We start from the raw sequence: 27,378 nt of genomic DNA, 5'->3' as shown, positions 1-27,378 counted from the left end.
ATTAATAACTTCAAAAAATATGAAATAAAAATATAAATTTTGTTGGAAAGAATTCTTGTGTTCTTTAGAAAGAGCTCAAGAGTTGTCGTTCGTTCACATTCTCTTTAATAACGAGTTGGTTTCTTACGATCTAAGGCATTGTGGACAATTAAACGAGGTCTTCCTGCCGATCCAAACGAATACCACGTGCTCAACCGATTTATAGTGGGTAAACGCCCAGTCGAGGCTCTTCGAGTGGCAGCTTCGAGCAACGAATTTGCTGAGTGAATTAATGGATTCCATCGCATCCTCGCGCCTTATCGTCTTGTCTACGAGTACGACGGTACGGTTGGTGCATGGTACGACATTCAAACGTTCTTCGTTTCTTTTTGTTCGAGCTTCCCTTCGAATTGGACGCTGCTTACGAATAACATAATTTGAATGTGTAATTTACGATATAGGTACGTTCAAGTTTAAACGTTGCTACGGTTAACTTCAAATAATTTATTCGAATGACATAATCTACTTAGTCAATTTAATAGTAGCGCCTTATTTTTTTAATTTTCGATAGTCCACTAATTGCGAATAAAGCGACAGATAAATGCGAAGAAGCCAATTTTATCTTTCACTGACAAACGTTTAAAGATTATGCATGACCTACATTTTTGATAAACATGTCTGCTTGAATTAAAAGACTTGTCTGGAATTTTTGAGCTCTCAAGCATGCTCGATTTCTCCCCTCCTACGTCTTTTCGCTTCGAACAAATCCTTCATGACGCATTGAAATATTCAACGGTGCGGATATAGCTTTATTACTATTTATATCCATGTTAGAGGCTTCAAGAAAAAAACAAAATTTGTTTGTTGTATCTTTATTTTTTTTAATCATTTTGCATTTTGACTTTTTTTCTTTTTTTTTTGTTTCGAAATAAATAATTATCGAACATTGCGCGTAGGTCAAAGATCGACTCTAGTTATTTAATGCAATATACATAAGCTAATTAGACGCAACCTGAAACTTAGAAGGGACAGAAAACCATGAGATTCGTTTAACAAACATGAAACGAAACGAAGACGACGAAGGCAGATTCGTAGTTGTAAATAAAGATAGACGAAGACGTCGAGCAAGCACTAGAGGGATGAAGGGAACCGAGGCACTTTAGAGGCTTACTACCTGAGAGCTTCCTCCCTCTTCCTCTCTCTTCTCGAATCTCCCCCGTGGCTCGTATTACGACGAATTTCTCTCTTGAGCTATGCTTTTAGAACCGTTCGACACGCGTACTATTCCAATGAATCTTCGTTTCTTCTCTATTATAAAAAAAGAACAGGGTAGAAAGTGAAAAACTTGCCCAACCGGTTGTCTTGAATGAAGCCGATCTCTTAAAATATTTTGACTCAAAATTTTCCTAACACTCCTATTATTCATATTTTTATTTCATCAAAATTAAAGTGAAAAAGAGATTCAAACAGCAAAACAAAGAACATTTTTTTTGTTGACTTCTTTTGTTGTTTTGAAAACCTAAATGAAAAAAAATAAGGAAACGAAAAGGTGTATTATAAATTTCTTTTTATTTCATTAGGTCAAAAATATCTATGTGTTTCAAAATGAAAGTGAGAAGTGTAAATGAAAATTTGATTATTCAATGGCAAACACGTACTCGGACGGATGAGATCGTGAAAGAGAAAACTTCGTCTTACAAAGAAGGAAAAAAGAAGAGAAAGATATATGGAAAAAGTGGGAAGGTACGAAGGGTCTTTGTGTGGCTATGGCCCTTCTCTACTTTCTCTCTCTCCCTCTCTAGATAAGTAACTCAGCAAAGGAGATAAAATTCTAAAATTCTAAACGTGTCGTTTTTGTTAATAGTAGCGTGGAATTCAACGTTATAATGTAAGATCGATTCTTTTTTCTCTGTATTACTCTCTTTTTTATTTTCTTTCATATTATTTAAACGACTGGATAATTACAACTTTTCTTCTTACTGTTCGTTTTTTGCTTATCAAGACATAAACTTATGCTAAACATTATATTTAATTTTTAAGAATTATAATACGAACATTATTGAGGTCATGCTCGAACATCGAATAAAAAAGTAGGTAAAAAAAAGGATACGGTAAAAAAAAGAAAACATGACAAATCATAAAATCTTATCAATATTGCGGAAGTAGAGCAAAGTCAATATATTCTTGTTTTTACGGCTACATCGTATATTATCTGAATAAATATTTGAATAATTATCTGAATAAATATGAACTGAATAAAAATGATCATTTATTACTTTTTTCACTTTTCTTTTTTCTCGATTAATCAAGAGTTGGAACTACATTAGCTCTTTGTTTATTCTGACAATGCTAATTGTTTTTGTATAAATTTATAATCGTTTAGTATATAATATAAAAAGTTTGATCGAACGATCTATGATTATCGTCAATAATTAGCAAAAAAGAGCTGAAGTATAATGTCTAGTAATTATAAAAATGAGCAGAAAAAGACATGAATCGAAATATTAATAGTGATGATGATAATAATAATAATATTATTATTAACAATAATAATAAAAACAATATAATATAAAAGAAGAAATTCCATCAATCTAATCGAATAATTCGGATATGCTTTGGAACTGGTCAAAAATGAAGAGAGAAACTAGTACATGGTAGGAGGGTTGAAGTTCGTCGAAAAGAGGGAAAACCAAGAGAGACGGAGATGTGGAGTCAGTGGGGTTGCGAGTAAGAGACACAAGAAACGAGAGAGATACCTACTCTTGTGGAGGGGACGCAACCGATAAAGCTGTTAGACATAGCCTGTTGATCCATTGCGCTCGCCAGTTACAGACGCAACGGACGACGCGTCGCATAAGGAAAGTGAATTTAGTCATTAAAACATTTATTCTAAACTCACCGCAATATTATTCTTCTTATCTTCTACTTTCAAAAGTGATACGATTGAATACTTTTACGAGTGAAGCTTATTTACAAACGGATTTATCAAGGTGATATTTGATGAAGTGATTAAACGAGATTCTTTGACATATCTTTCGTTTTATTATTTTATAAGAATTTCATAATGATAATACAATTTTCTTGTAATTTAATGAGATTGTAATTTGATAACATAGATATGAACTTTTTTCAATAAGATAATTTTGTGATTTCATTATAAGTATACATCGACTTTTCTAATTCAATACTTGCCTTAAATCGAGTGTAATGTGACAAATAATTCAAAGATCTAAATGATCTTAATATAAACGTTGTATTAGCAGTTTTAATTGCATCATCGGAGAAATGAAACAGATCTTAGGAAACGTTGACGAGATATTGAATTTCGTCGTGCATTCATGTAACACGTGCGGCTAAAGACGTTAACGGTCTAACATAAATTCAATAGAAACGATAAAAATAGAGAAAACTTGGAAATTGTAGAGAGAAAACGAAAAAGCTATGGTTGGCCTTTTTTTATCTCGATTGTACTTTTTCTTGACGCACAACGAGAAATACATATTTTTCAATGTAATTTAGTATATATATTATGTAATATATATAATACATAAATATATTTTTTCAAGTTCACGTAGATTTCGCACTTAAAATATTTTTCATATATTCAATAAACGGATAAAAAGATTTATGAATCCTACTCGATTCATACGTAATAATAAAGTTATTAAATATTTAATGATATTTACGTGACGATCATAAATTCATCGACTGTTTTTTATCTGCAAAGGTCATTATAAGTATAAAAAACTATTTTTCCTAGTAAGTAAAATTAACTAAATCAAAAAAACGCTTCATGAGATTCAAAAAAACAAATTACAATCTTTTAATAAATGACCATCAATACTACTCTTGTGATTTTTCATAAAAATGAGTGAGAAATGTTACACTATTGCGTAATATGTTATATTACGTGTTTTGATAATTATAGACAAATTATTGAAGCGTCATCAATTGATCATGAGTGTCGATAATTCAAGACAATTTATCCTTTGTTTTTGCTCACTTAATGTTACAATAAAACGCGCAATTCGCTGTAAGATATTTTTTTCCGAATAGATATTGCAATTCTTTTTTTTCTCATGATAAATAACGAAATTAAATTTATTATATTTTCTTAACAATTATTAATAGCGACTGAATAACTTCTATATATTGTTAACGATTAGAATCTGATTTATTCTTTTTAAAGTTCATAATATAATTTAGAAGTTTATAAAATTTATTCTTTAAATTCATTGGAAGAAAAATATAGTTGGCGGAAGATAAATTGTATGAAATATCGGTCGATCCTCGAAGAACGAGTAGGATCCAATCAGAAAAAACTCTGGGTTTATTTATTTTTCTCTCTTTTTAAAAATATACGATTTAATACGAGCACAAGCATTCCATATTAAAATATCATATCAACATAATCAATCAATTCACTAACCCAGCTTACACAAGCCATATGTTGGTTATATAAACCTATTTAATTATGTATTATCTCTGATCAATAATTATTATAAGCTCCGGCCAAAAACATATTGAAAAATCTATTAATCGAGAAAGATTCTATCATAATCGATCAGAAAAATTTATTCGAACAAAAAAATTTTTCTGGAAGAATTTCTCTAAAACAAACTCAAATATGAATGAACTAATTTTTCCCTATTTATTTATAATCGTTGAAGAAAAGGTAGCAATACATAGTAACATATAAGACGAAGATAAAGTTTCTTAGTTACAAAGGGCAAATGACATGAGTCTCTTTAAGAGAAAAAATGAAAATCTAAAATAAAATATTCTAAATAAAATTACAAATATATACATTTCTGATAGAGATAAGTAATCGCTCTTCTCCTCTTTTTCTCTTTCTATCTCTCTTTTTCTCTCTCTCTCTTTTTATCTCATGATTTTACGAAAGAGTACAGTATCTCTATAAATAAGAAAGGCACAGCTAGATCGTAGATCGTTGAAAGAGGGAAACAAAACGTTATTTTGTAAATTCGTAGGAATATATATATATATATATACACATATGTATATATACATGTAAAATCAGAAGACGAAAGACATAATACTATTGACGACTGACTAGATTAGATAGGACTTTATCTTTCAGAGACCCAAAGAGCAGTGAGAGTAATAGCGCGGTCAGCAGTAGTGTGAATCAGCAAGCGGAAAAGCAACGGGGTGAGGTGAGAGAGGCAATCGAGGAGGAGACCGACGGTCATTGAGTTCAGGGTGCACATGCTGAGAAGACGAGAAATAGTGAACGTTCAAATTTACTACGCGTCGTCGTCGTCATTATTGTCGTCGTCGTCGTCGTCGTCGTTATCAAAATGATGCCTTGGACTAATAAATCGATTAGTTTTGGAATTGCTGGAAGTCTCCTCATTATTTTGGGAGCTTCTTTGTCTTTCTTTTCGTCGACCATCTTTGATCATATTCTTAGAAAGGTGAGTTCAACCTTTTTTTTTTAACAAAAAGTATAAGATATAGTTGTCCATTATGCGTTCATCGTTATTTATACTAATAAACTAAAAAATGAATATTTTTCTTAAGCATTTCTTAAGCAAGTCTTTCATAAAACTTTTTTGCAAATTCAAAAAATGTTAGTAAATGTATATGCATAATATAAATCTTTTATTTTTTGATTACATAAAAAAAGAATATCCTTTACTATCTATAAGTTATATTCTATTAAGGTATACATATATTTTGCATTGCTTATTTTTTTAATGTTGCTATTTTAGAAGATATAACTCTGACAAGAATAAAATTTATATACACATAATGAACATTTATTTTCCCCATATAATGATGATTATACGAATAGAGATTATATTAATCTTCTTCGATTTCACAATGTGATTAATATTATAATTTAAAAACGTTCATTAAGGCATGCAAGTATTGATTATTCTATGATTGAAAAAAATTTATGTTATGACGTTAGAAGAGATAATTTGCATCGACCTCAGTTTAGTATGCCACAATCGATAGTTATTATGTTTTTTATTTATAAAATATTTATCACAAATTATTTAAATTATACAAAATCGTGATATCTGAAAAACGATAGAGTTTAATATAAACATATAAATGCATCAACGTTATAGATCTAATACGACATTTTAATATAATTGTGTTCTTAATCTTAACACTCCAGTATTATTTCATCTTCGAGATTATTAATTATTCGCATTTTTTACATATAACATTCATGCTGTAAATCATGTTACCATTATACAATTTTTATAGGAATTGGTTTTCTCAGAAGATTCAAAGAGTTTTAATATATGGAAGGACACAAGTAGTCTACCACCTATGTATTTAAATATTTATTTCTTTAATTGGACGAATCCAGAAGAACTAACTATACCCGGAAGAAAACCGAATCTAGTTCAAGTCGGTCCATACAGCTTTGTGTGAGTATTAAAAAAAAACGCAAATATCATTAAAAAAAATCGATAAAATTTCTACGATTAAAAAAATTGTTGAGACGACGTATTAAATCTTATCGGACTAGCGATCGTGTAACGTAGATAATCTAAATTCTTTAACAAAACATCATTATAAAATATACATTACGTATATATATATATATTTATGTTATTTAATCATAGTAAAAATTGATTAACGCTATTTATCTTTTTTGTTTAAATTTATGTCGTTTAATTTGTTTAGTTCATTATAAGATTAAAGATTGCATGTGACGCATGTAAAAATATCTACGATTAAATGAGTTTAATATATTTTTCAAGAGGAAATACGATTAAGAAATTATTCTAATTAAGCGTTACATATGTGTATACTAATAGAAAATCTAATAACGATAAATAAGAAATACTTAACCTTATAGAATGACATTTTAATGAACAATAAAACCATTTAGTCAAATGGTAAAGGAGTGAGTAGGCGATACTATATGAATTAATTGTTTAATTGATGACTTTCTTTTCTGTATAAAAACCTACCATAATATTTCTATCAACGAAAGAACTCTTCGTCATTTCTCATCTTGCAGGTCACTAATTATCTTAATTATAATTGACCATTTTATATGAATAAAATGTATTAATATTATCAAGAGAGGTAAATAACATTTAACAAATTATTGTCTTCCGATATTTTATACATAAAATGTTTCACGGGCATATATATGCATATAAGAGATTAGAAAAATACACGTTATCAAATGATCCATTCAAAGAACAAAGTATGCCTCTATAGGTACAACGATCTTCTATTTCAAGCTCTCGTTTCTGCCAAAAATAGAAATAGAGTTCTCCCTCCTGTAAATGTTCTCTGTTCCATCTGGTACACCATTCCTTAAGCTTCCCACTGGGTAAAGAAAACCGTCAAAGATTACACAACAAAGATGATATCTCTCTAAACGGTCATTAGATACATAAGGTGTATGTACGTTAACTTAGTTTGAAATTGCAATATCAATTTCAATCGACTACCTATATGTGTATATATAAATAATAACGTTATAAACATTAATATTATTTATTTATTCCTTAGGCGTATCACAAATATTTTTTTTTATAAATAAAATAAAAAAAAATCTTTATTACAAATATGCATACTGATTTAGATACTCTGAATATGCATACTGTATTAGATAATCTGAAAATGTTTTTTTGTCAGATACGTGTACATAATGAAAAAACATCATAAAAGAATTTAATTGCTGTTTATAGATTACAGTAGAACATTCGGAAAAGTACTTCGTTTTTTTTCTATTCTTTTAATTATGATTAAAAAGTTAAGGGAAAAAATTATTACAATGAATCATTAAACGATGAATATATTATGACATCATGTTACAGAGAGGTGAAACAGAAAGTAAATATTACGTTTCATCCTGAGAATGACACTGTCAGTTATTTTCAACGACGATGGTGGTACTTTGATCAAGAACGTACTAATGGTACATTGCAAGATAATATCACACAACTCAATGTCGTCGCAGTGGTAAGTAATTTTGTTCTATTTTTTATGTTGTAAAATTAATATAAAAAATTAATCAACGTGTTTCAGTCGGCTACGCACAAAATACGGTACTGGTCCTATTTCATGCAAAATACTTTCTCCTACATTCTTAGCTCAAAATCAAATTTAAGTATAACAAAGACGGTGGGCGAGCTGTTGTTCACTGGTTACGATGACACGATAATTAATATGGGAAAAGTCGCCGCTGCGGATGAGGTGCCACCCTTTGATCGCTTCGGTTGGTTTTATATGGTATGATAGTATATTAACATACAAAATATTAACACACAATTACAAGAACTTATAGCATTAATACATCTAACAAGACAAATTAAGTCGATCAGAAGTTATTATGAAATTTCTTAAGATAAAAAAAAATAGTATTCGATCATCTGGATATTGTTTATTTTATTTGGAGAACCTGTTGGATGGTAATAGTTGCGTGGTAATGGAATTATAGACGGTGGTAAATTATTCGCAAGCCAAGACTTAAATTGCTACTGTACGAAGCGGGTCACGTCTACGTTGAATAACGAATGAAAAGCAATGGGGGCATATTATGTATTAATTTGTTGCGTCGTGCATGCAACATCAATGGTCGGCTAATTTAAGATTGCATCGTTTCTATTATGAAATGCGTTATATATTTGTTGTTCCCTCCTGTTTTTCCTCGTTACTCGTTGTGATTCGAAAAAATTATCTTTGGTAATTTGGCGATAGTAAAAATTGAATTTGTTTAACTTTTCAGAGAAACGGTTCTACGGAATTCGACGGTCACTTCAACATGGATACTGGTAATAGCAATATCAGTAATTTAGGTGTTTTGAGAAATTGGAATTACAAGGATACTATGAAGTATTTTAAAACTCCTTGTAATATAATCGAAGGAAGCGCTGGTGAATTTTGGCCTCCGTATCAAACCGAAGACGAGATCAATTTGTTTAGTCCGGATATGTGTAGGTAAGGAAATTATTGTTTACTTAAAATTTATGAGCTTTCTGCGTTGAAAATTAATATGGTTAAGAAATTAAAGATTTATCTGATAGAAATTTGGACTGATAAAGAAATTATAGCAGACACTGCTTCGTACAGTACTTTTATATTTTAGAATAGAGTATTTTTTAAAAATATGTACTTTACTAATGATACAGACAAATTCATGTAATTTTTCTCGGATAGCAAATCACATTGAAAAAACCTTAACCCCTACAGACTTCATACACTTCGTGTATATTAACCTTCGCGACGTAACCATAATTGGATCGGTCTGTAATCTCATTTATTTAACAGATAGAGCTTAAGACACATGTCGATGTTTGTCTTTGTAGTCAGAACACGGCCATGTCTATTGCTCTATGCTTCTAAAATTTAAATTCTACATATGGGAACATGTCGAATTTTTTTTACAAAAGAAAAAATAAAAAAGATAATGTTAATAAAGTAATATTTTTCTTCGTTTTTTCTCGATACCTCATGATCGTTCGCTATTCTTTTATTTTCACAGACCATTGTTATACGAATTTACGCAAAAGACTACGTATATGGAAATCGAGGGCAATCAATATGTTCTTGGCGAGAAAACTTTAGGAAACAGAACAAGGAGGCGTTATCCTCACGATCAGGCAAAATATTTTGAGCGAACAACCACGACTGAGGATTTCTTTGAGTCAGAACACTCGATCGAAGTTACGCAGATGCCGGAGGACACCGAGGATCCCGACGTAGTAAATCTTGGCCACTGTTATTGCAACGGCGAATGTAATCCCAGTGGTTTAATAAATATAACGGCCTGTCGTTATGGGGCACCGGTTTTCGTCAGTCTTCCCCATTTTTATAAAGCTGACCCTATTCTAAGTAAACAGGTCATAGGGATGAACTCTAACGAAAAAGATCACAGTTTCTACATCACTTTAGAACCTGTAAGTTACTTCATTTAATCAAGTAATTAATCTTTATTAAAAGGTTTAAAATATACGTACAAATATTTATTCGATCAAAATACAGGTGTTCAATTATTATCATTTGTTATCTTGATCGATAATGTTTAAAAATAGATATCTCAAAGTATAATCAATTAACGTTGGTATTCATTTCCAAGAATTCAATTACGATAATTAGTAATATATTAATTAGTAATATACTGCTGAAAAGTTATTTTCCAATCTTGCAGACGACGGGAATTCCTTTGGAAGTAGCGGCTAGATTACAAATCAATGTACTCCTTCAACCTTCGCAAATCGTATCGTAAGTACTTACCTTTTAAGTTGCAGTGAAAAATAAGATCGTTTAAAAATTGATCGATTAGGTTGAACAAAGATAAAGATCCTCGTCTGTTCTAAAAAAATAATTTTCAACTTGGTATCTCTTTCCAGACTTTTCAACAACGTACCGAAGACATATTTCCCTATATTCTGGTTCTCTATGAAGGTGAACATTCCTGAAGAATTAGCTTCCGATCTGAAATATTTCCTTCTGATTTCAAGCTTCTGTTTCTACATTGGTTTGATCATAATGACGCTCGGAACGTTAATACTTATCTCTATTGTCCTGTTCCACGTCATGAGAAGAAGCCACAAAAATCACGTGAGTGGTTTAGTACTAACTTGATATAGAATATCAAATTTTACCTTTTTTTTTTTTTATTCATCTCAAACGATTGATCTAACTTTATCGTATTTTAGGAACAATTAAAGTTGAATATCACAAATGCTTCTTCGGAAAAAACTACAGAATCGATTTACATAGACAAACCGAATCACGATGAAGACAGTCACGTTAGAAGTGATCGTCGATTATATCCAAAACTTTATTGAAGGGCTTTCATATTTTTTTCTGCTAACAAGTTGTACTTGTGCCAATCATGGACGAACTTTACGATCAATTATCGAAGAGCCGTCTACTATGTTTCATAGAGAGTCTTTTGATCGAGGTTGATTTAATTGACCGAACGGAAAGTATGTCCTTATTGAAGAATAACCGTCCTTATTTGAATCGGAAAAGGATATAAATATAGAAAGTATATAAATATATATGCATATTCGAATATTTTTATACTTTTATGAAAAAGAATGTAGAGAGTAGACGAGGAAAGAGAAAGAGAGAATTTCGGATTTTAGAAAAATATCTTTTCATCTTGAACGTTTGCATTCTTCAAGATTCGTTTCCTTTTTATTCGCTTTGAACGAGGATTTTACAAATAATATAGAGGCGATAATCTCCTCACATTTGAATACATTCCTAACGTAGAAATTAATATATACATTAATCGAGGTCGTAGAATGATAGAATTTAAGACTGACAGCTGTGTAAATTGTTTTAATTGTAATAGTACATTATTAATGAAAAAAAAGGAGAAGAATGAAAAAGGCAATGTACGTCTCGAATATGGTTTTCTATATGGAGTATAAATATCCAAACAAAATTATATTTCAAAATTAAAAATGCCAATATATAGTAGAAAAAAATATGGTAGAAGGATTTATATTCGTTAAGTGAGTAAAGATTGATCGATCGCATAATAGATTTTTACATTATTGTGCTTTGTTCTTGTGAATTTTGTTGCAATAATAATGAAAAGAATATTATTAATAATGTCATTTTAATAACAGTAATAATTTGATAGATTTGTTTGATTAATCACGATATTTTCTTCATCATGAAATTAATACATGACACGTTGAAGAATCTGAAAAACTCTGCCAAACATTTTGTTAGTTTTCCAGAATATATAATGGTCGAGTATACTTTTAAAAGTTTTAAGAGAATACTTTTTTAATATAAATACTTCTTTTTACTAGATACACACAAACAAGTGAATCGAATGTTCATATCTATGGTATAGTGCAATTATATTATATATCAGCGGTGTGCAAACGGTAATGAAATATCGCATAAAGAAAATAAAAAAAAAAACGTTATTAAAATTTACTATATTGTCCTAAATTTTTTGCATAAGAATAATTTCATTTCTTCTTTTTTTTTAACAATCAATGATGTAAAATAATGTTAAATTAATATCCTTGTATTTGATGACTTTAAAATTTTTGGAGTCGCACATAGAACTTCTGTATAAGAAACTGATTAAACAAAATAACATAATATAAATAATTTGCACACCACTGCTGTATATAGTTATAAGGTGTAAGGAAATTGTTCAAATCTTTCTATTTAGTGGAAAGCTCGTAAAAATATAAATAAATTTTTGTAATCCATTTTAAATGTAATAAAAAAATCTATCGTTTTTACTATATCGTCAAATTGTCTTTTTGTTTCATTTCGTGAAAATTGCAAAAAAAAATCTAAAAGAATTTTTTTTGCATTTTCGTTACCTACGATCGATCTTTAGAGTAGCTCCCTGAACTATTCGCAGTTGACAGGGTAGATTACTTCTATACATCTATGTAGATATTACATTAATAAAACTTTACAATTATATCAATTAAATATACGTTTTGTAATTATTTACATATCCGATTTAAAATATAAATAAATATTCTGTAAAAGGAAAAAATTATATTCCATTAATTTACAAAATTAACGACGTACTCCCTTAATGTTAATTTTACTTAAAAATAATATTTAATGTTTTTAAAACTGTTGGGATTTGGAATTTAATATATAAAACTAACATTTCAAATACACCAATTTACGATAATTCGAAGTACAAATATCTAACTTTGATAGTTATTATATGCGTTACATGTTTAATGCGTACTATATAAGAATATCGACAGAGAAACCTTAACAGAGTATTTCTATACCATTAGACAGTATATAGATGAAACTTTTGCAAGTAGTATCGTTTGGTTACTTCTCCATTAAATAATTTAGTATCACTGAAAGACACTCTCGCTAAAACCTCCTGTATATATTCTTTACGCTTCTTATTTATACAACTCTCAACTTTATGGTAAGTTTAATATTTAAAGGATCACTTAAGAACTACAATGAATTAATTAATTTTAGTATAGTACAAGGTTTTAATGTAACTTCGATCTAGAAGAAATTATACTTCATCATTCCAACATTTCCAAAGAAATATTAAAACAGAATAATACGAGCTTTTTGTATTTGCAATGTGTGTTTGCTTAGCTGCAAGTGAATCTTGAATACATCCAAGCGATCGATTTAAGCATGCGTCTGTAGATATAGTAAGTGCAATTATTTTTACCAAACCTAACCTCAAATTTCACTTTAAATTACACTCGATGACAGCTAGTTTAATGCAAGAATAAAATATCAATATCTTAAGTTACAAGTCGAGCTTCTAAAAACTGTTCTGATTTCATATGCTATGTCATAGTATCAAATTAGATCTTGGGAGACATTTACAATGACTTTCGCCTATTAACGTCGTTGAACAAATAATTGAAGACCATAGTGATCAAGCATACTGATCGAGTAGAGATGTGCACTAGATCGACTCGTTAATTGGTCAGACACGTCGCTATTACTACTCTCTTGATCTTCGAAGTCTGTCACCTTCTCTCTGTATAGAAATGGAACGTGACCTCGACTGTTAAACAGACTTTTGCGCGCTTTGCGATGCGGTCGCTCGCACCGAGAATTGTTGACTTGGAATGTTAAATATGTAGGTAAACGAACGATGCTATATAAATGCATCAAAACGACCACGACCACGAATCTCTCTCTCTCTCTCTCTCCCTCTTTCTCTTTCGCTCTTATATAGTATCGTCTCTAATTATAATTAAACAAACGAGCAAATAAAACGTCGAATTAATAACGACGAATAAACATACATGTATGTACAAAGAGCCGAGTACATTGACAAGAATATCTTTGTTCACATAGGTATTCTCGAAACGAGAGCACCAAACCAGCTTATCGTGTAAATGTATGTACATTACACAACGATGACAAGATAACAGATCTTTCTTCCTCTTTATCGTTTATTTTCATTAGATACAAAACTCGTCTTGCTTTTTCTCGAACGTCAACCTACATACATACCTTTTTTATCGTCGATAACGTCAGAAATTTACCAATGGAAAAACGAGGATTATTGATGCGACCGTTATCGAAGTTATCGAATATTTAAGAACGCACAAAAAGCTTTAACGCTTGAACACTCGAGAGCTTTGTACTATACGACTAGAAGCTTCGAGAGAATGTTAAATAATACACATAGGAATAGTCGGTTTTCTCTTTGTTTTAAAAGCGAACAACATTTATATCGCGAGCGCTTAATTGCACTAGGGAAAAGGAAGAACAAAGAATGGAAAATAAACAAGGTACAATTTTGCAGTACTTATTAAAAGTATTTAATTTTTAGCAAGTGATTTAATACAGAGTTTATAATTACAGTTATCCATCCCACGATCCAGATAATTATTTCCAACGAACGATAATTCTGAATGAAACAGTACACCTTCTCAGTAATATAACTTTTAAGTTGCTATCCCAATTGTCAATATAACGAGAAGTGAATGAGCGTTAATTAATAATTAATTACGGTTCATCGCAATTATAAGTCAAAACCGTTGTTTGTTCGATCTTGAATTTATTCTCACATTCTTTTTCCTTTAAATTTCTTTAATTAATGTTTCTATTTGCTCCATACAAATAATGTTTTTCCTTGCATGAAGGACGCTTCGTAATAATTGCACAAAAGTTGACAAAAAATATTTTGAATCAATGATTTGAGAAAAAATTAGTGTAATTTACACTCTATACTTTCGTTATCGCGTTAATAATTAGAATAAATATTATGAAAAAAACCGACGTTCGATAACGTTTTTTAAAAGCTAAAGATTAAAGATTCCTCGTGTTTCAATGTATTGTAATTTCATTAAAATGAATATATTAATCACGTAAATGGTTTTTTTTAATTTTAAAACACAATGTAAAAACTTCACCTTCAATTCTAATTCATCGCAAATGCAATTATTTATCAGTTAACAGGATTACAATTAATCAGCTAAATCAATTACCTTCTATTCAACTTTTTTTTTAATTATTCAGTAACGAATTCAAGTTTTCTAATGAAAGGGTGTAAAGGGAGATAGTAGGATAGTGGTAGGATCGTGGTAGAGAGGCTCCATAATTTCGTTTCCTAATACGAGTTTCGCGGCTTTGTTTTCTCCTCTTGTTAAAGGGCTTCCTAAATGCATTAGCGTATAAACGAAAATTGGCACGTTTAATTGTCTCCACCAACCGCTTATCTCAATTCCGAATCAATATTTTTAAAGTCGACATTTACAAATCTCTCTCTTTTTTTCTTCTATCTTCTTCAAATAGAAAAGAAACTTTTCTTTTAGTAAAGGAAAAGTGGTTACAATTTTTCGTTGTATCAAAAAAGCTTGCATTTCGCAATTACTTTCGTCAGTCCTTTCTTTTTTCTATCTTCGTTTTTTCCTTGAAATATCAAAGATCGTAAAGATTCTAACAAGTCAAGGACGATTTTTCTTCCTTAGCTCGGTCCATTTAACGAACGAAAACTTTTCGGACTGTCCTATCTAGAGAAAACCTAGCTTGTTTTCTCTTTGATAAAAAAAGAAAAAACTAAAACAGAACGAGCACTTTCGAATCGTTCGAGACGATTTTTAAAAGGCTTAACATAATCGCGATGATATCACATGCGATAATATAATTGAGGTGGAAATGGTAATCGACGAACACGCTACATTCCGTAGAACATATTAATAGCCGAATTAAGAAATTAGACCCACGATTTTGTCGTCGTTGCTTTAATAGATCGAGTTAATTGCAAACGGTCGAATGAAGCTTTTATAGAACGATTTCCCGCAACCGCGAGAGCACGGTCGCGACGTTAAAGAGCATGAAAGGGCCGCAATTATGCTGTTAAATAAATAAGACACCCTCCTACAAAAATTGCGCGAACACGACCAATGCGAAGTTGACCTAATAACGCGATTGACCCGTCATACCAGGACATAGTCACGAACAATTATCGTGTATTTGTCTTTTCCTTCTTGCATTGTTACACGACGACATATAAGAATTCCCATAGGAAACTCTCTTGTCGGCTTTTTATGAAATTGTCTGGCCGCTCGTCGTACATTATCCTCAGGTGTCTCTCGAGAAATTTGATAATAAAAAAAAAAAGAAAAGAAGATTACCGACGATATTTCGTTGAAATTAAGTAATTTACTCTTTTTTTCTTTTTAATAATAAATTTAGTCTAGAGGAAAGATAAATCGAGATGCAATTTAAACGAAACTAGGAATGCAATGCTCATAAAGAAGAGAGTAGTAGAACTAAATACGTATGTAAGTGAAATGCGGTAGCTGTCACATGACTAATATTGACATATTAAATCTAAATAGTTGAAGTCGAATATTTCATAGAAATGCCGTATTTCTTATTCATGAATTCATTGAACCACAGGGAGCTAAGGTCTTGCGCGTTGGACATGTTTCTCTTTTATTTTCTAGACTATTCGACCTAAAGGACACAATATAGATATACCTAAGTTTCTCGAAATAAATCAAGAGTATTTAATGAAAGGAGAAATTAAACGCGCTTTGATTTTAAAGAAATAACACGATTTTTACATATATCGCGAAAAGGGTTCGTTCGCAATTAACGAAAAAATCACACTCAATCTTTTTTACCCTTTACTCTGATCGATCAATGAACCCCTCGACAGATGTTTAACCCTTCTATTTTTTTCCTCGAAACGACCCTTACCGTCGCACTTGTGTTTAGGGTCCGGCGTCTAACACATGTCACATGCACGAGTGCAATTTTTACGAAAAAGAACCGAGGAGCAGTACATAGGGGCGTTGTCAAACGATCGTCTCACGCTAAATAACAAAATCGACTCGCGACACATTGTCCAGAACTTCTTTTCAAATTCTCCGACAAGAGAATTCAGTCTCTTCGAACTCTCGAAACTTTTTATTTAACACGAATATTTTTATTTATCGACATTCGGACATGTTAAATCTTCTACTTTTTATACATTTTAATATAAGAGATTTTAAATTAACTTTTAAGACATCTATTGCAATATGCCCAATTCTTTTTTTTTTCTAGAACGAATTAAATTTTTACAAGCCTCTTTGCAACACAGTATACATTGCCCATTTATTTTATATATTTATCATTAGATATCGTTTATATTCGGTAATGAGAAGAAAATTAATGAAGTATTTTCGCTAGTATACCGAGATGTTTATCGATTAAATTTTTCCGGAGAAATTTTCTAAAGAATGATACGGTTCAATTTCGATCGGAGAAATAAATGAAAGGGAGAAAAAAGAAAGGGAGAGAGAGAGAGAGAAAAAGACGAGATCTGTTCCGGTACGGCACAAGAAAGCTTCAAGAGTAAATCATGCTGGTGGTAGAAAAGAACGAAGCGGAACGGGATTAAGTTCACTCGTAATCCATCGGAACTATCCATCGGAGTTCATTCCGATACTTTGCTCGGTAGTCGTCGGCGAATATCTGTCTGCCTCTTGGCCTTTCTCCGTACAATTCGTTCGAATCGCAGATGTCGGACACATGCGATGCCTCGAGGGAACTTCAGTGACGGAAAGATAACCATCCCATACATAAACGCTCACACAGAGAAAAGAATCCCTGTGTTGTACATCGATATCTGCCATTCGAGCCCTCTTTTCTCCATCCGTGAAAAAGCTCGACTCTTTCGAAAATTTCTCGTCCTCGTTCTCGCTACGCTGACCGTGATTTTTCTATTTCCTTTTTTTCCTCTTTCCTTTTCGTTTTCCGAACAGATTTATTTTCCCTCTGTACGACACTTCTCGGCACGCAGTAGAAAAATTCGGTTGATCGCCAGAATACGACTAGTAAATGCAATTAATCGGTGCGATTAATTTCGAAAAGTCCTTGTGAGTCACACGTGACTCATATACCAATGCACGTGTCGACGGCTGATTCTTTCTTAACGTTCTCTCAAACTGAAATACTCTTGACGAATCGCGAAATAAATTGCGACTGAATTTTACGAACGATTACGAAACATAACAGCTTTGCCATTCTTATCGTACATTCAAGATCGATACAAATTTTTTCCGTTAACAAAGACATACATACCGTCTGTCTTCTACTCGTAGTACTAAGAAACATCGAAATTCATGGCACGTACTGACGTGCCACGGAGAAACCGTTCCCTCGCCCCCTTCGCGTGCTCAAAACCAACCGGACGCTAAGCGCACCGCTTAGGGTCCCGTTTAGGGTGGCCCTAGAGGGCCCCGGTTGAACACGTGTGCGCGGTAGATAGCTTCGTAGGGGAAGTACGAAGAGGGGAAGGATTAAAGAGGGAGAGAGCGAGAGAGAGAGAGAAGGTGTACAGATGCCGAAAGCATCGGTGACGTTGGCAGTGCCGGTAAAACGCACGATCGACGCGCCTAGAACGCTCGTATTATCGTCTGCGCGCCAGGATTTCAACGACGATTGCTCGACGAGAGACACGCGGTGGAGAGAGAGAGAGAGAGAGAGAGAGAGAGAGAGAGGAGAGAGAGTGAGAGAGAAAGAGAGTGAGAGAGAGAGAGAGAGAGTTCAGTCGTTTCGTGGCTGCCGAGTTGACCGGGCGTGTCGTATCGAGCTCTCACACAAGCTTTCGCGCCGGTTCCGTGTTCACCTTTCCGTTTATCCTCCTATCGTCTACAAATCTATCTCAACGTTTCAGTAACTTTCGAATCTCGAGAAGAATGGATTGTACGACGCTCGCGAAGATTCTCTCATTCCTGGCGTTGATACGTAAGTTTCAAGCTAAGAAAAAAATTTCCCAGAGGGTGAAACTTTTATCTTGTCTTCTTTTTTTACTGTTTTTCTTTGATTGAAAAGAGAGACTAGTTGAAATGTATCTCGAAATGTATCGATTTGGATCCGTGAGAAATGTTATTGTGAGATCCGAGACTTTAAAACTTGCATGTTCCGCAAAAATTCATTCCGAGTGTAATTTCAAACTTCTCCGCTTCGTCGTTAAACGAGGGAAAGAAAAGCTAGATAAAGAGATTTCTACTATAGCTACGAAAGAAAGATGTTATTGATTCGTCAAGCGGTACATCTAGCTACGTTTTTGATCATCCGATGCAATTGAACGAAAAATTGCACGTAAAATCGAAGTTAATTAATGTACGTAGTAAAAGAAATTTTGACGATGACCCGAAACATTCGAGTTTGTCTTTTACGTAAGTAATACAACGACGATGGGCGTCCCTGTCGTGTTTGTTCGTTAAATATTTATTTAATATGCGTTATAACGGATAGGGGAAACAAGGAGAAGGGGAGATGTATTCGGTGTACGTGCTTTCCTCGTACAGCTTCCACTTCGCGATTACTATGCGAGCAAGGCTGGTGCAATAAACGACGATATCGTCATAAAAATCATAAGGTAGATTCTGATCTTAAAGAAAGAAAAATGGAAAACGAACGATTTCCGTTAACGACGAGACGATTAAATATAAGCGTATGCATAACGTCGAACAGCATTTTTTACTCAAATCACGTTAACAAGCACGACGCTTTAACGGTTCGTAAAAGCAGTCGGTGAATTTATTTTTCACGAACGATAAAATTCCACGCTGCCTCCTTTCCTACTTCTTTTTTCTTCTCCTCCTCCTCCTCCTCCTCCTCCTCCTCCTTCTTTTTCTTCACCTCTCTTTCCCGAGTTCCCCAGCTCTTTACCAAGATCCACGAAATCTCTACGTCGAGAAAATACGAAGAAGTCGTTTAAATTCGATCTTGTAGAAAATTCGTATCCACTATTTTCAAAGCAAAAGAAAAATAAAGATGTTCAAAGGTTCGTCGTTCAGGATCTTATATAGAAGTATATACATCATGTTATTAATGCGAGCGATATGAGACGTACCTTCGTGAAATTACTTACAAGTTTGATCTATGGTGGTTAAGTTCAAGGCAACAAAGGATCCGTACAATAGCTTCGTTCGAACTGATCGGAAAAGTTCGAGCTCGTTCGAGTTACTAACTACCTTCGAAAGGTGTACTTTAAACGATGACCTTCTCGAAGAAAATGATTTCTCTCAAAAACTCGTTATTTTGTACGGTAGGAAAGGAGCTTATGATCGAGCTTCATTCCTTCTTTCGTAAAAATAGATTAGCAACGTGTCCGTGGTCGCGTAAAACGTGAAAGTTACAAGCCTTGCGAAAATAGTACGAAAATAAACTGTTTTTAGCGTTACTTTACCGGATCCACAGGCACTCAAAACTCTAAACGCGAAATAACTCGCGAAAAGAAAAAAATTATTGTTTTGCAATTGATTAAAATAATTTATTCGATGGAACAGTTTATTGTCACGATATTACATATTATCGAAAATAGAAGAAATAAATACAAATTTTCTGTTAGAGTAGCAATGTTCTGTTATTATAGAGATACTAATCCAATTGTTGTCGTTTCGTGATAGCAAACAATAACTCAAAAGGAAGGTCGATCGGCCGAAAAGCCACGGAAATTCAACGATCCTCCGATTACGCTATTACTTATTGACGTCGAATAAACTCGTCGATGCTCTAATGCATTTCATTTATCTATTTTTGTCGTGGCTGGTCTATCTATCGATCTCGTTCGTCTACCAAGAACGAAACGATCTCGTTAAAAAGTTCCAGAGGAATAGGCGTCAGGGTTGCTAACGCGTCTTTGGCGTTTTCTACTTTTATCGTATGTACAAAGATACGTCGTGGAATTCGTCGACGACGCGTCTGTTTATGTTCTTATCGCTTAGGATAACTCACCTCGGAGATTTCCGAGCGTTCTCTAAGAGATCGATCGTCTTCAAAGTGACACGTTGTATACATGCCCGAAGTTTCTTTGATAATATATAAATTATATGAAAGGAAGAATGAGAAACATAAATTTCGATAATGTCGAATCGATTTTACGATCGCATGTATAATAGAATTGATGGGCAATAACCGAGCGACCGATAGCGTTTAACCGAAGCTTCATAATTTTTATTAGAAAAATCGCAATACCATTATTGAAACTCGTTTGCGTTCGTTCAAGGTAAAAATTCCAAATGAAAGGTATTATAAAATCGATGAAGCGGTTGATATATATTTTCTTTTTCCCACATTTTTAAAGAGTGCCGGTGATGTCTAGATGTAGGTCGGACCTTCTTCTTTGTGAATCTAAAAAAAAAGAAGTAAGACAAACATCGTGGACGTTAACGAGAATAGACTGGCTACTCTAATTAAGAAACAAACGCTATCTCGCGACCGATCGTTAATTTTATTACGAATGGTACGCTTCACAATTAAGTAATTAAATCTGATGAAGAATGGATTAATAGTTGAGAGTGCGTGACTTTTGTGATATCAATTTTATCTTTGTAATTTCGAATATTAAGAACGGATGAAACGAGATACGATCTTTTTTACATACGTATCTACCTGTGAAAACGCTCGTTTCGTACCATTTCGTTACGTTTCGTTCCGGAAAATGGTGATGCGAATAATCGACGAATTGGAAATCAAGCGGAGAAGGTACATACCGATTCCGTGGATAATTTCGCATGCTTTGTTAACCCTTCCAATGGAATTATCCATAAAACGTATGACACAAGAACTCGACTTATTATACGTTCCGAAATGCAATATCTGTTTCATTTGTTTGTCCGTTTTTATCGTAAATCCAACGAAAGGAGTTTGTATACGAGTCCACAGTGATTTACTCTTATTTCATCACCGATAAACTGAGTGTCATCGTTCGATGTACCGCGATATTCATTAGGGAATCATTTTACAAAATGTTCGTATGCTTTTTTCAACGAGAAGACTGACAAAAAATTAAAAAAAAAAAAGACAAAAACATAATCCCGGTTCGCTAAAACACCGTGGAATATTTTTTTGTTTCTTTATAATTTTTTTCGATTGTATCAAGTGTTTGGAACGTCCCGCAGTTTGTATACGCATTAATTACACTCCCGAGATTAATTACTTGCAACTTGTGAAAATATATATTCACGTTACTAACTTCATTTCTTCGCCGTTTAATTTTCCAAGAAAAGAAAACAACGAAGGAGAAATTATTATTGCTGTTCGCAGCTCGGCAATCTTACAACGAGTCACGTTTACGTTACGATTGCGCGATTTATATCGCATTATGTTCCGATTCGAGGCGTTGAAAGTCGATATCGGTGTCACACCTTCATCTGCGGTGCGAAATGAAATTTTTAAACGGATACTAAATCTATCCGAGATCGTAACTTATATCCGCTTGAAAAGCTATCCTTCCAAACGATGAATATTTTCAACGGTTGTGTCAAACTCGAATGATCTATCAGTCAGTAGCGTCCTTGCGTGACAGAAATTCATTATTTTCTTTAAAGCATTAGAATTCATGGGCCTTGTTTAGTCGCGACTATTTTATATTCTTTCTCTGACCATTCTCTTTACAAAGATTATTATGCTCTTCATTCTCCTTACGCTTGTCAAGTTCAAACGGAGATTGATGCTCCGTGAATAACGTTAAGTTATTACACAGAAGAGACCCCGTCGAAAAATTCTCACGATCTATACGTATTTCTGAATAACACAAATAAAATGTAGACGATCAATAATTAAAGGTGAACGACGTAATGCATATTTAAGAAAAGAAGGACGTGGCCTTGTACTATCGATAAAGAATTATTAAGAATAATTTTCAAGAAACATTAACGTATCATCTATAGGTCTGTAATATTCAACTTCCTTTTTTGCGACATAATGTAAATTGCATGACGCAACGTCTCATTGTACGGAACGGAAATATCGGCCGTAAATATCTCAAATGTCGACAAGTTTAGCCAACGATTCGCAGAAGAATCCGACACCTTGTTGTATACTACGTTCATACATACATATATAGCGATCATTATCCGCTCGTTATGTTGCACATTAATCGATTTACATTTACATTACATCTGTCATTTATCTTGCTCTATTTTTCTCTTGATTTACAACATTAAGAAACACAAGCGTAAGCAACTTTATACTTTTTCGAAAACAATGTAACGTAAATGTAAGCTATTCGAGTAACAATGTTCTTCGTTAGTCCTCCGCGAACCTTCTCCAAAAGGATTTTCCATGTGAAACGTTCGTAAATCTGACTTTTATTATACGCTCGTAGTAATCGTCGTTAATGGTTACATTCTTATGCATAGATCGTTCTTGCTTTCGTTTGAGTGGGAGGCAAATCGGTGAAGTTGAATATTCATGTGAGTGCGATACCTTGCTCCTTTAGTAAGATCGGAGTCAAGTAGTCGAATTAAACTGTTCATGCGAAAGTAAAAGAAAATGAAAGAAATACGATTAATAGCAACATGTATAATAAAAAAAAAATGAGGAGATTAAAGATTATTACGATTAGATATAAATCTGATTATAATCGTTGCAATATACAACGGTAAGAAAACTTTCCATGATCAAAGAAATTTGTTATCAGAAGGAATCTTGAAGAAGCGTACGAAAGAAGGGAAAAGCATTTTAAAAGACCTTCTACTATAATTGGCTTATCCATCGGCTCGAAAGTTAGAGTAAACAAGGAATCGAAGGAATGGGAATATCTCATAATATAAGATGCATTTCGAATTAACGCGAACCGATTCCCTTGGTACTTCTGTTCTCATTGAAAGTACTATGAAAGCGAACGGTACTTTGGATAGTACGAATTGGAAAAGCGTATTCAGCTGGCATTGCTGATTCCTAACTAGTGCTATCACTGAGTAGCAACAATGACGTAAGAGAATCGCTTTCACCGAACTCGAGGATCGAGGAGAAGGTTCGTTTGAAATTATTCGTTCTAATTTGCTTGTCGGATTCTTCGAGTTGTTCGAAGGAACGGGAAAAAAGAAAACCATACCAAATTCTTCCTTAGAAGTATTATTTTTCAAATAGAATGTGAGTTTTACTAGTCTGTTTGAACTCGATTTCTCTTCGTGACAAACTACCGATTGTTTTAGTAATTAGAACTAGCTTCTCTTTCTCTATCTATTTCCCCTTTCTTAGTCTTCCAGCGTAATGTCTTGGAACGTTCGCACGGAACCCGAGAGTGGCGAACAGCACGAGAAATCGCGCGATAGGAAAAAAGCCGTGGAGAGACCGGTCTCTCTCTTCTTCTTTCTCTCACGTTTTCCATCGCGAGAGAGACCGGTCGTCGCTCACAGAGAGAACACTGTGCGTGACCGCTGGACCGGAAACGGGTCACTCGTGGCCATTGTGGCAGGAACGTGTTTCGTACCGATCTATTCAGCGGGGGAAAGGGAGTTCGAATGGCTACTATTTCAGGGGTGAGGATTCTTCGCTATAACCGAAAAAATCCTCGTAAACGACCATTTTCATCGGGATTGAAACTAAACGAAATTTCAATGAAATGACTTTTTTCCGTAACATCCTGAATATCATGATTATTTTATTTTATCGTTGAAACGTTACGTGCACTATCGATATTAAAAATAGAAGAATAATCGTAAAGCCTTCTAAACGATATATGATACACGTTTTGAACAGTTCTGACGTTTTATGCGATCTTCCAATACGACGAAGTCACCTCTACTTTAGGAAATTCTTCTTTGCTTGTATACGATAAAGTTGAGAGAGTAGTTCGGAGTTGGGGTTGGGTGTGCTGAAGAGACTAGGTCGAGAAACTACAGCTGACTGAAATTTGCGACGCTGAGCCGATACGATAGAACGTGCATCCGATATCGACGAATGGTGAATATCGGTAATCGTTACTTAAAGGGTGCCAAAGGGGTAGATAGAAGGGACTGACTTTCTTCGGGTAGATTCCAGAATCTCTTGGGATTTTATTCTATGCATGGTAAATCGATCGATAAGAAAATAACGTGTCCCCTGATATCGCTGATAAATTTCTGAAAATGATTTTCCTTCTATTTGAGTTTAACGCGTTCCTTATTGAATGTAAAATTTTGATTTACATTAAAATTTGCATAGGCCTGTCACTTTTTCCCTTGAAATATTTTAAAGGATACATAATATAAAAGTAAGAAAGTAGTATTCTTTCTCGCTTCAAATATTCATTGTTTTTGTTACGATATAATTCGGATCAGTTGGCCGATTTCACAAGTGTTACTTTCGAAACTTGTTAGATTTTTCATATCCTAATGTCACTCAAAAGCTTCGTCTTGTGCTACTCTGAAGATATTTAATGCATGACCTTCCTCTCTACTCTTCTTTTTTTTTACATCAAATAAAAATTCAGGAGTTTAAATGCAAAGTGAAGTCTTCGTCGTGGAAAGAAAAAAGAAAAGAAAAGAAAAGAAAAATAAAATCATTACGCGGTCGGAAAATTCGGTAAAAAATTACCTTCGTCCATGTAATCGGGAACTAGAACGAGAATTATAATAATTACTATTCTCAAGAATATCCCGAGCCGTAGGTAATATACTCCTCTGAGAAACAATACTGACAGATCGTACAAAGGGAACCAGCGATGTAAATATGTAGACACGTACATTATGCAAACGAAAAGCGGGTCGAAAGCTCCAAAAACCTGAGCTTTTCTGATGCTTCATTTACGTTTATACGCATATCAAGTTCAAGTTCAAGTTCAAGTGTCAAAAGTGTGAGATTATTTCATTAAAACTAAGCTTTTCAGAGGATACTTAGAAAACAGGATTATTCTTGTTATCAGTTAATGTTCATTTCAAAAGATTTGCCATCCTAATTCCGAAGCAGAATACGAAGAAAAATCATTTATCCGCAATCATATAAAGTGACATCGATATCATCCTCTATGTGAGTATAGGATATAGAAAAAGAAAAAGGAAGCGGGGGTGAAAAAGGGAGGAAAATAATTGAAGAGAGTAACGAGTTGGTAAGGATGGTAACGAACGAGCGTGATTATCGATCGAGTTCTCGGACACAATGAAAAGGTTCTCTGGATGTGGTAGTCGAGCTACGAGATTCTCTTCTCCACCCCAAGTCCTTCCGAGCTTCGTGCCGCGAGGAATTCTCGGTCTGTTCAATTATGGAGCGACTCTGTCGAATATTGGGTCAAAGGTCGAGGGGTCTCGAGAATACTAATGCGGAAGGTCAAGTCTCGCGCGAGTGAGGTCAAAATACGACTACCAGTTAAGATGGAAGATGTGCACGCATACAAAGAGATACGCGAGAATGATGTGGAAGATAAACGCGAAATACTTTTCTTTTTTTTTTACAGAATACGTCATGTGTGAGATCGCACCAGACCCGAAGACCTTCTTCCCAGCTATCGAAGGTAATCTGACCAAGATCGTCTGGGCTCATGCCGTCAATAGCCAAGCTAACTTGACTAAGGCACTGAACGCGGGTGAGTTCCTTTTCATTATAGAAAATGTCATATTTTAATCGACTGGTGAAAATATTCCGACGAGACAAAAATGGAACACCGTATGACGACGATCATTTTCCTTTTTCTCGTTCCTTTTACTTCCGTGCAGCTTTAAAAAAGATTTTGAAGGACGGATATCAAAGACGACGATAGAGAATCGATTTATTGGCTTGTCGATATGCCTATCAGCGTACGGGCTACTTGAACTCGAAGTAATTACCGTGGAGTATGATGGTAAATCTTTGTTTACCATAGTCCACTTTTTTATCCTTGTTAATTTATAAACTCGATTGTTAATGCATTCGCGTCACGGTATTCATTTTCCTCCTCTCTTTGTACACGAGAGTTGGCGTGATGATAATGACGAAGATGAGAGAGAAAGAGAAAGAGAGAGAGAGAGAGAGAGAGAGAGAGAGAGAGAGAGAGAAAAATATAAAAAATTTTTCAAGTGCGCTTCCAGCGAATACCAATTTTTTTCCTCAGCGATATTCAAATCGCTTGGTTTCTTTATAAAATATCACGTTGTAGTTCATCGGAACAATTCAAAACATTCATTTTGATATTGCCAAGAATCGTTTGATCGTTTAATCGTGAAACCTTTTCGAAATATCACGAATGAAATAAATTTTTTAATGATTCATCTTTCCGTATCTAATTAACCTTATCGCTCCGGCATCCTTGTGAAATGATATGTTCGCATTGAACGGAATGCATCAATGACAATTCAATGCTGACTGACGATACTCGATACGATTATTAGTATTTAACCGTCAATTTTTCAACAACTATATATGTATGTATGTATGTATGTCTATACTCTTTTTATCTAAGTATTCACTCCACGAGTACGTATATATACACTGTTCATTGCGAAAAAGTAAAATATTGGAGGAATGAAGCGGTATGGAGAACATTGGATGAAAGCCTTGATCGAAGGCATGGAAATATTTGACCTTGAAACTTATATACGACGAGAAAGTAATTCTAAAGTAGACAATGGAAGCTCGAAGATGTGGAGGGGATGTGGAAAGGGTTAGGGCGTTTCCCTTCTCTTTCTCTCACTTCGTCTCTCTTAAGGACGACTTAAAAGTCTCGTTTAACAATGCGAAGAGAGAGAGAGAGAGAGAGAGAGAGAGAGA

General features: G+C 33.6%; 2 protein-coding genes and 1 long non-coding RNA gene across 5 annotated transcripts in view; 2 read left to right on the top strand and 1 right to left on the bottom strand.

Moving 5' to 3' along the window:
* Positions 1-2,817: 2,817 nt before the first annotated feature.
* Positions 2,818-12,219, top strand: LOC122632966 (protein croquemort-like). Of its 2 annotated transcripts, none has more exons than XM_043820297.1 (10): positions 2,818-2,969; positions 5,081-5,417; positions 6,223-6,389; positions 7,800-7,944; positions 8,011-8,214; positions 8,711-8,922; positions 9,467-9,881; positions 10,133-10,206; positions 10,335-10,545; positions 10,644-12,219. In XM_043820297.1, exons 2-10 carry the CDS (start codon positions 5,301-5,303, stop codon positions 10,773-10,775), a joined length of 1,677 nt encoding a protein of 558 aa, XP_043676232.1. In that variant the 5' UTR covers positions 2,818-2,969; positions 5,081-5,300; the 3' UTR covers positions 10,776-12,219. The 2 variants fall into 2 exon arrangements, with proteins under 2 accessions (XP_043676232.1, XP_043676233.1); XM_043820298.1 differs by having other exon boundaries at positions 2,826-2,969; positions 5,066-5,417.
* Positions 12,220-12,729: 510 nt separating this feature from the next.
* Positions 12,730-27,378, top strand: part of LOC122632967 (protein FAM151A) — a 17,742-nt gene continuing 3,093 nt past the window's right edge. Inside the window, exons 1-2 of one of the 2 annotated variants that reach the window (XM_043820302.1) lie at positions 12,730-12,871; positions 26,090-26,218. In XM_043820302.1, coding sequence (XP_043676237.1) covers positions 26,098-26,218 — 121 coding nt within the window. In that variant the 5' untranslated portion in view covers positions 12,730-12,871; positions 26,090-26,097. Of the gene's footprint in view, positions 12,872-18,301; positions 18,667-26,089; positions 26,219-27,378 lie in introns of those variants that run through there. The other variant, XM_043820301.1, reaches the window with a different exon arrangement.
* LOC122632968 lies at positions 19,531-21,705 on the bottom strand. Its single transcript, XR_006327985.1, has 2 exons — positions 21,423-21,705; positions 19,531-21,060 (listed from the first exon to the last, which is right to left on the bottom strand). It is a non-coding gene; the product is annotated as an uncharacterized LOC122632968 (long non-coding RNA).

This window comes from Vespula pensylvanica, chromosome 11 (genome assembly GCF_014466175.1).
Source record: "Vespula pensylvanica isolate Volc-1 chromosome 11, ASM1446617v1, whole genome shotgun sequence".
NCBI lineage: Eukaryota > Metazoa > Arthropoda > Insecta > Hymenoptera > Vespidae > Vespula > Vespula pensylvanica.
Note: the sequence above shows the minus strand (reverse complement) of the source record. Positions and strands in the feature narration are given on the sequence as shown.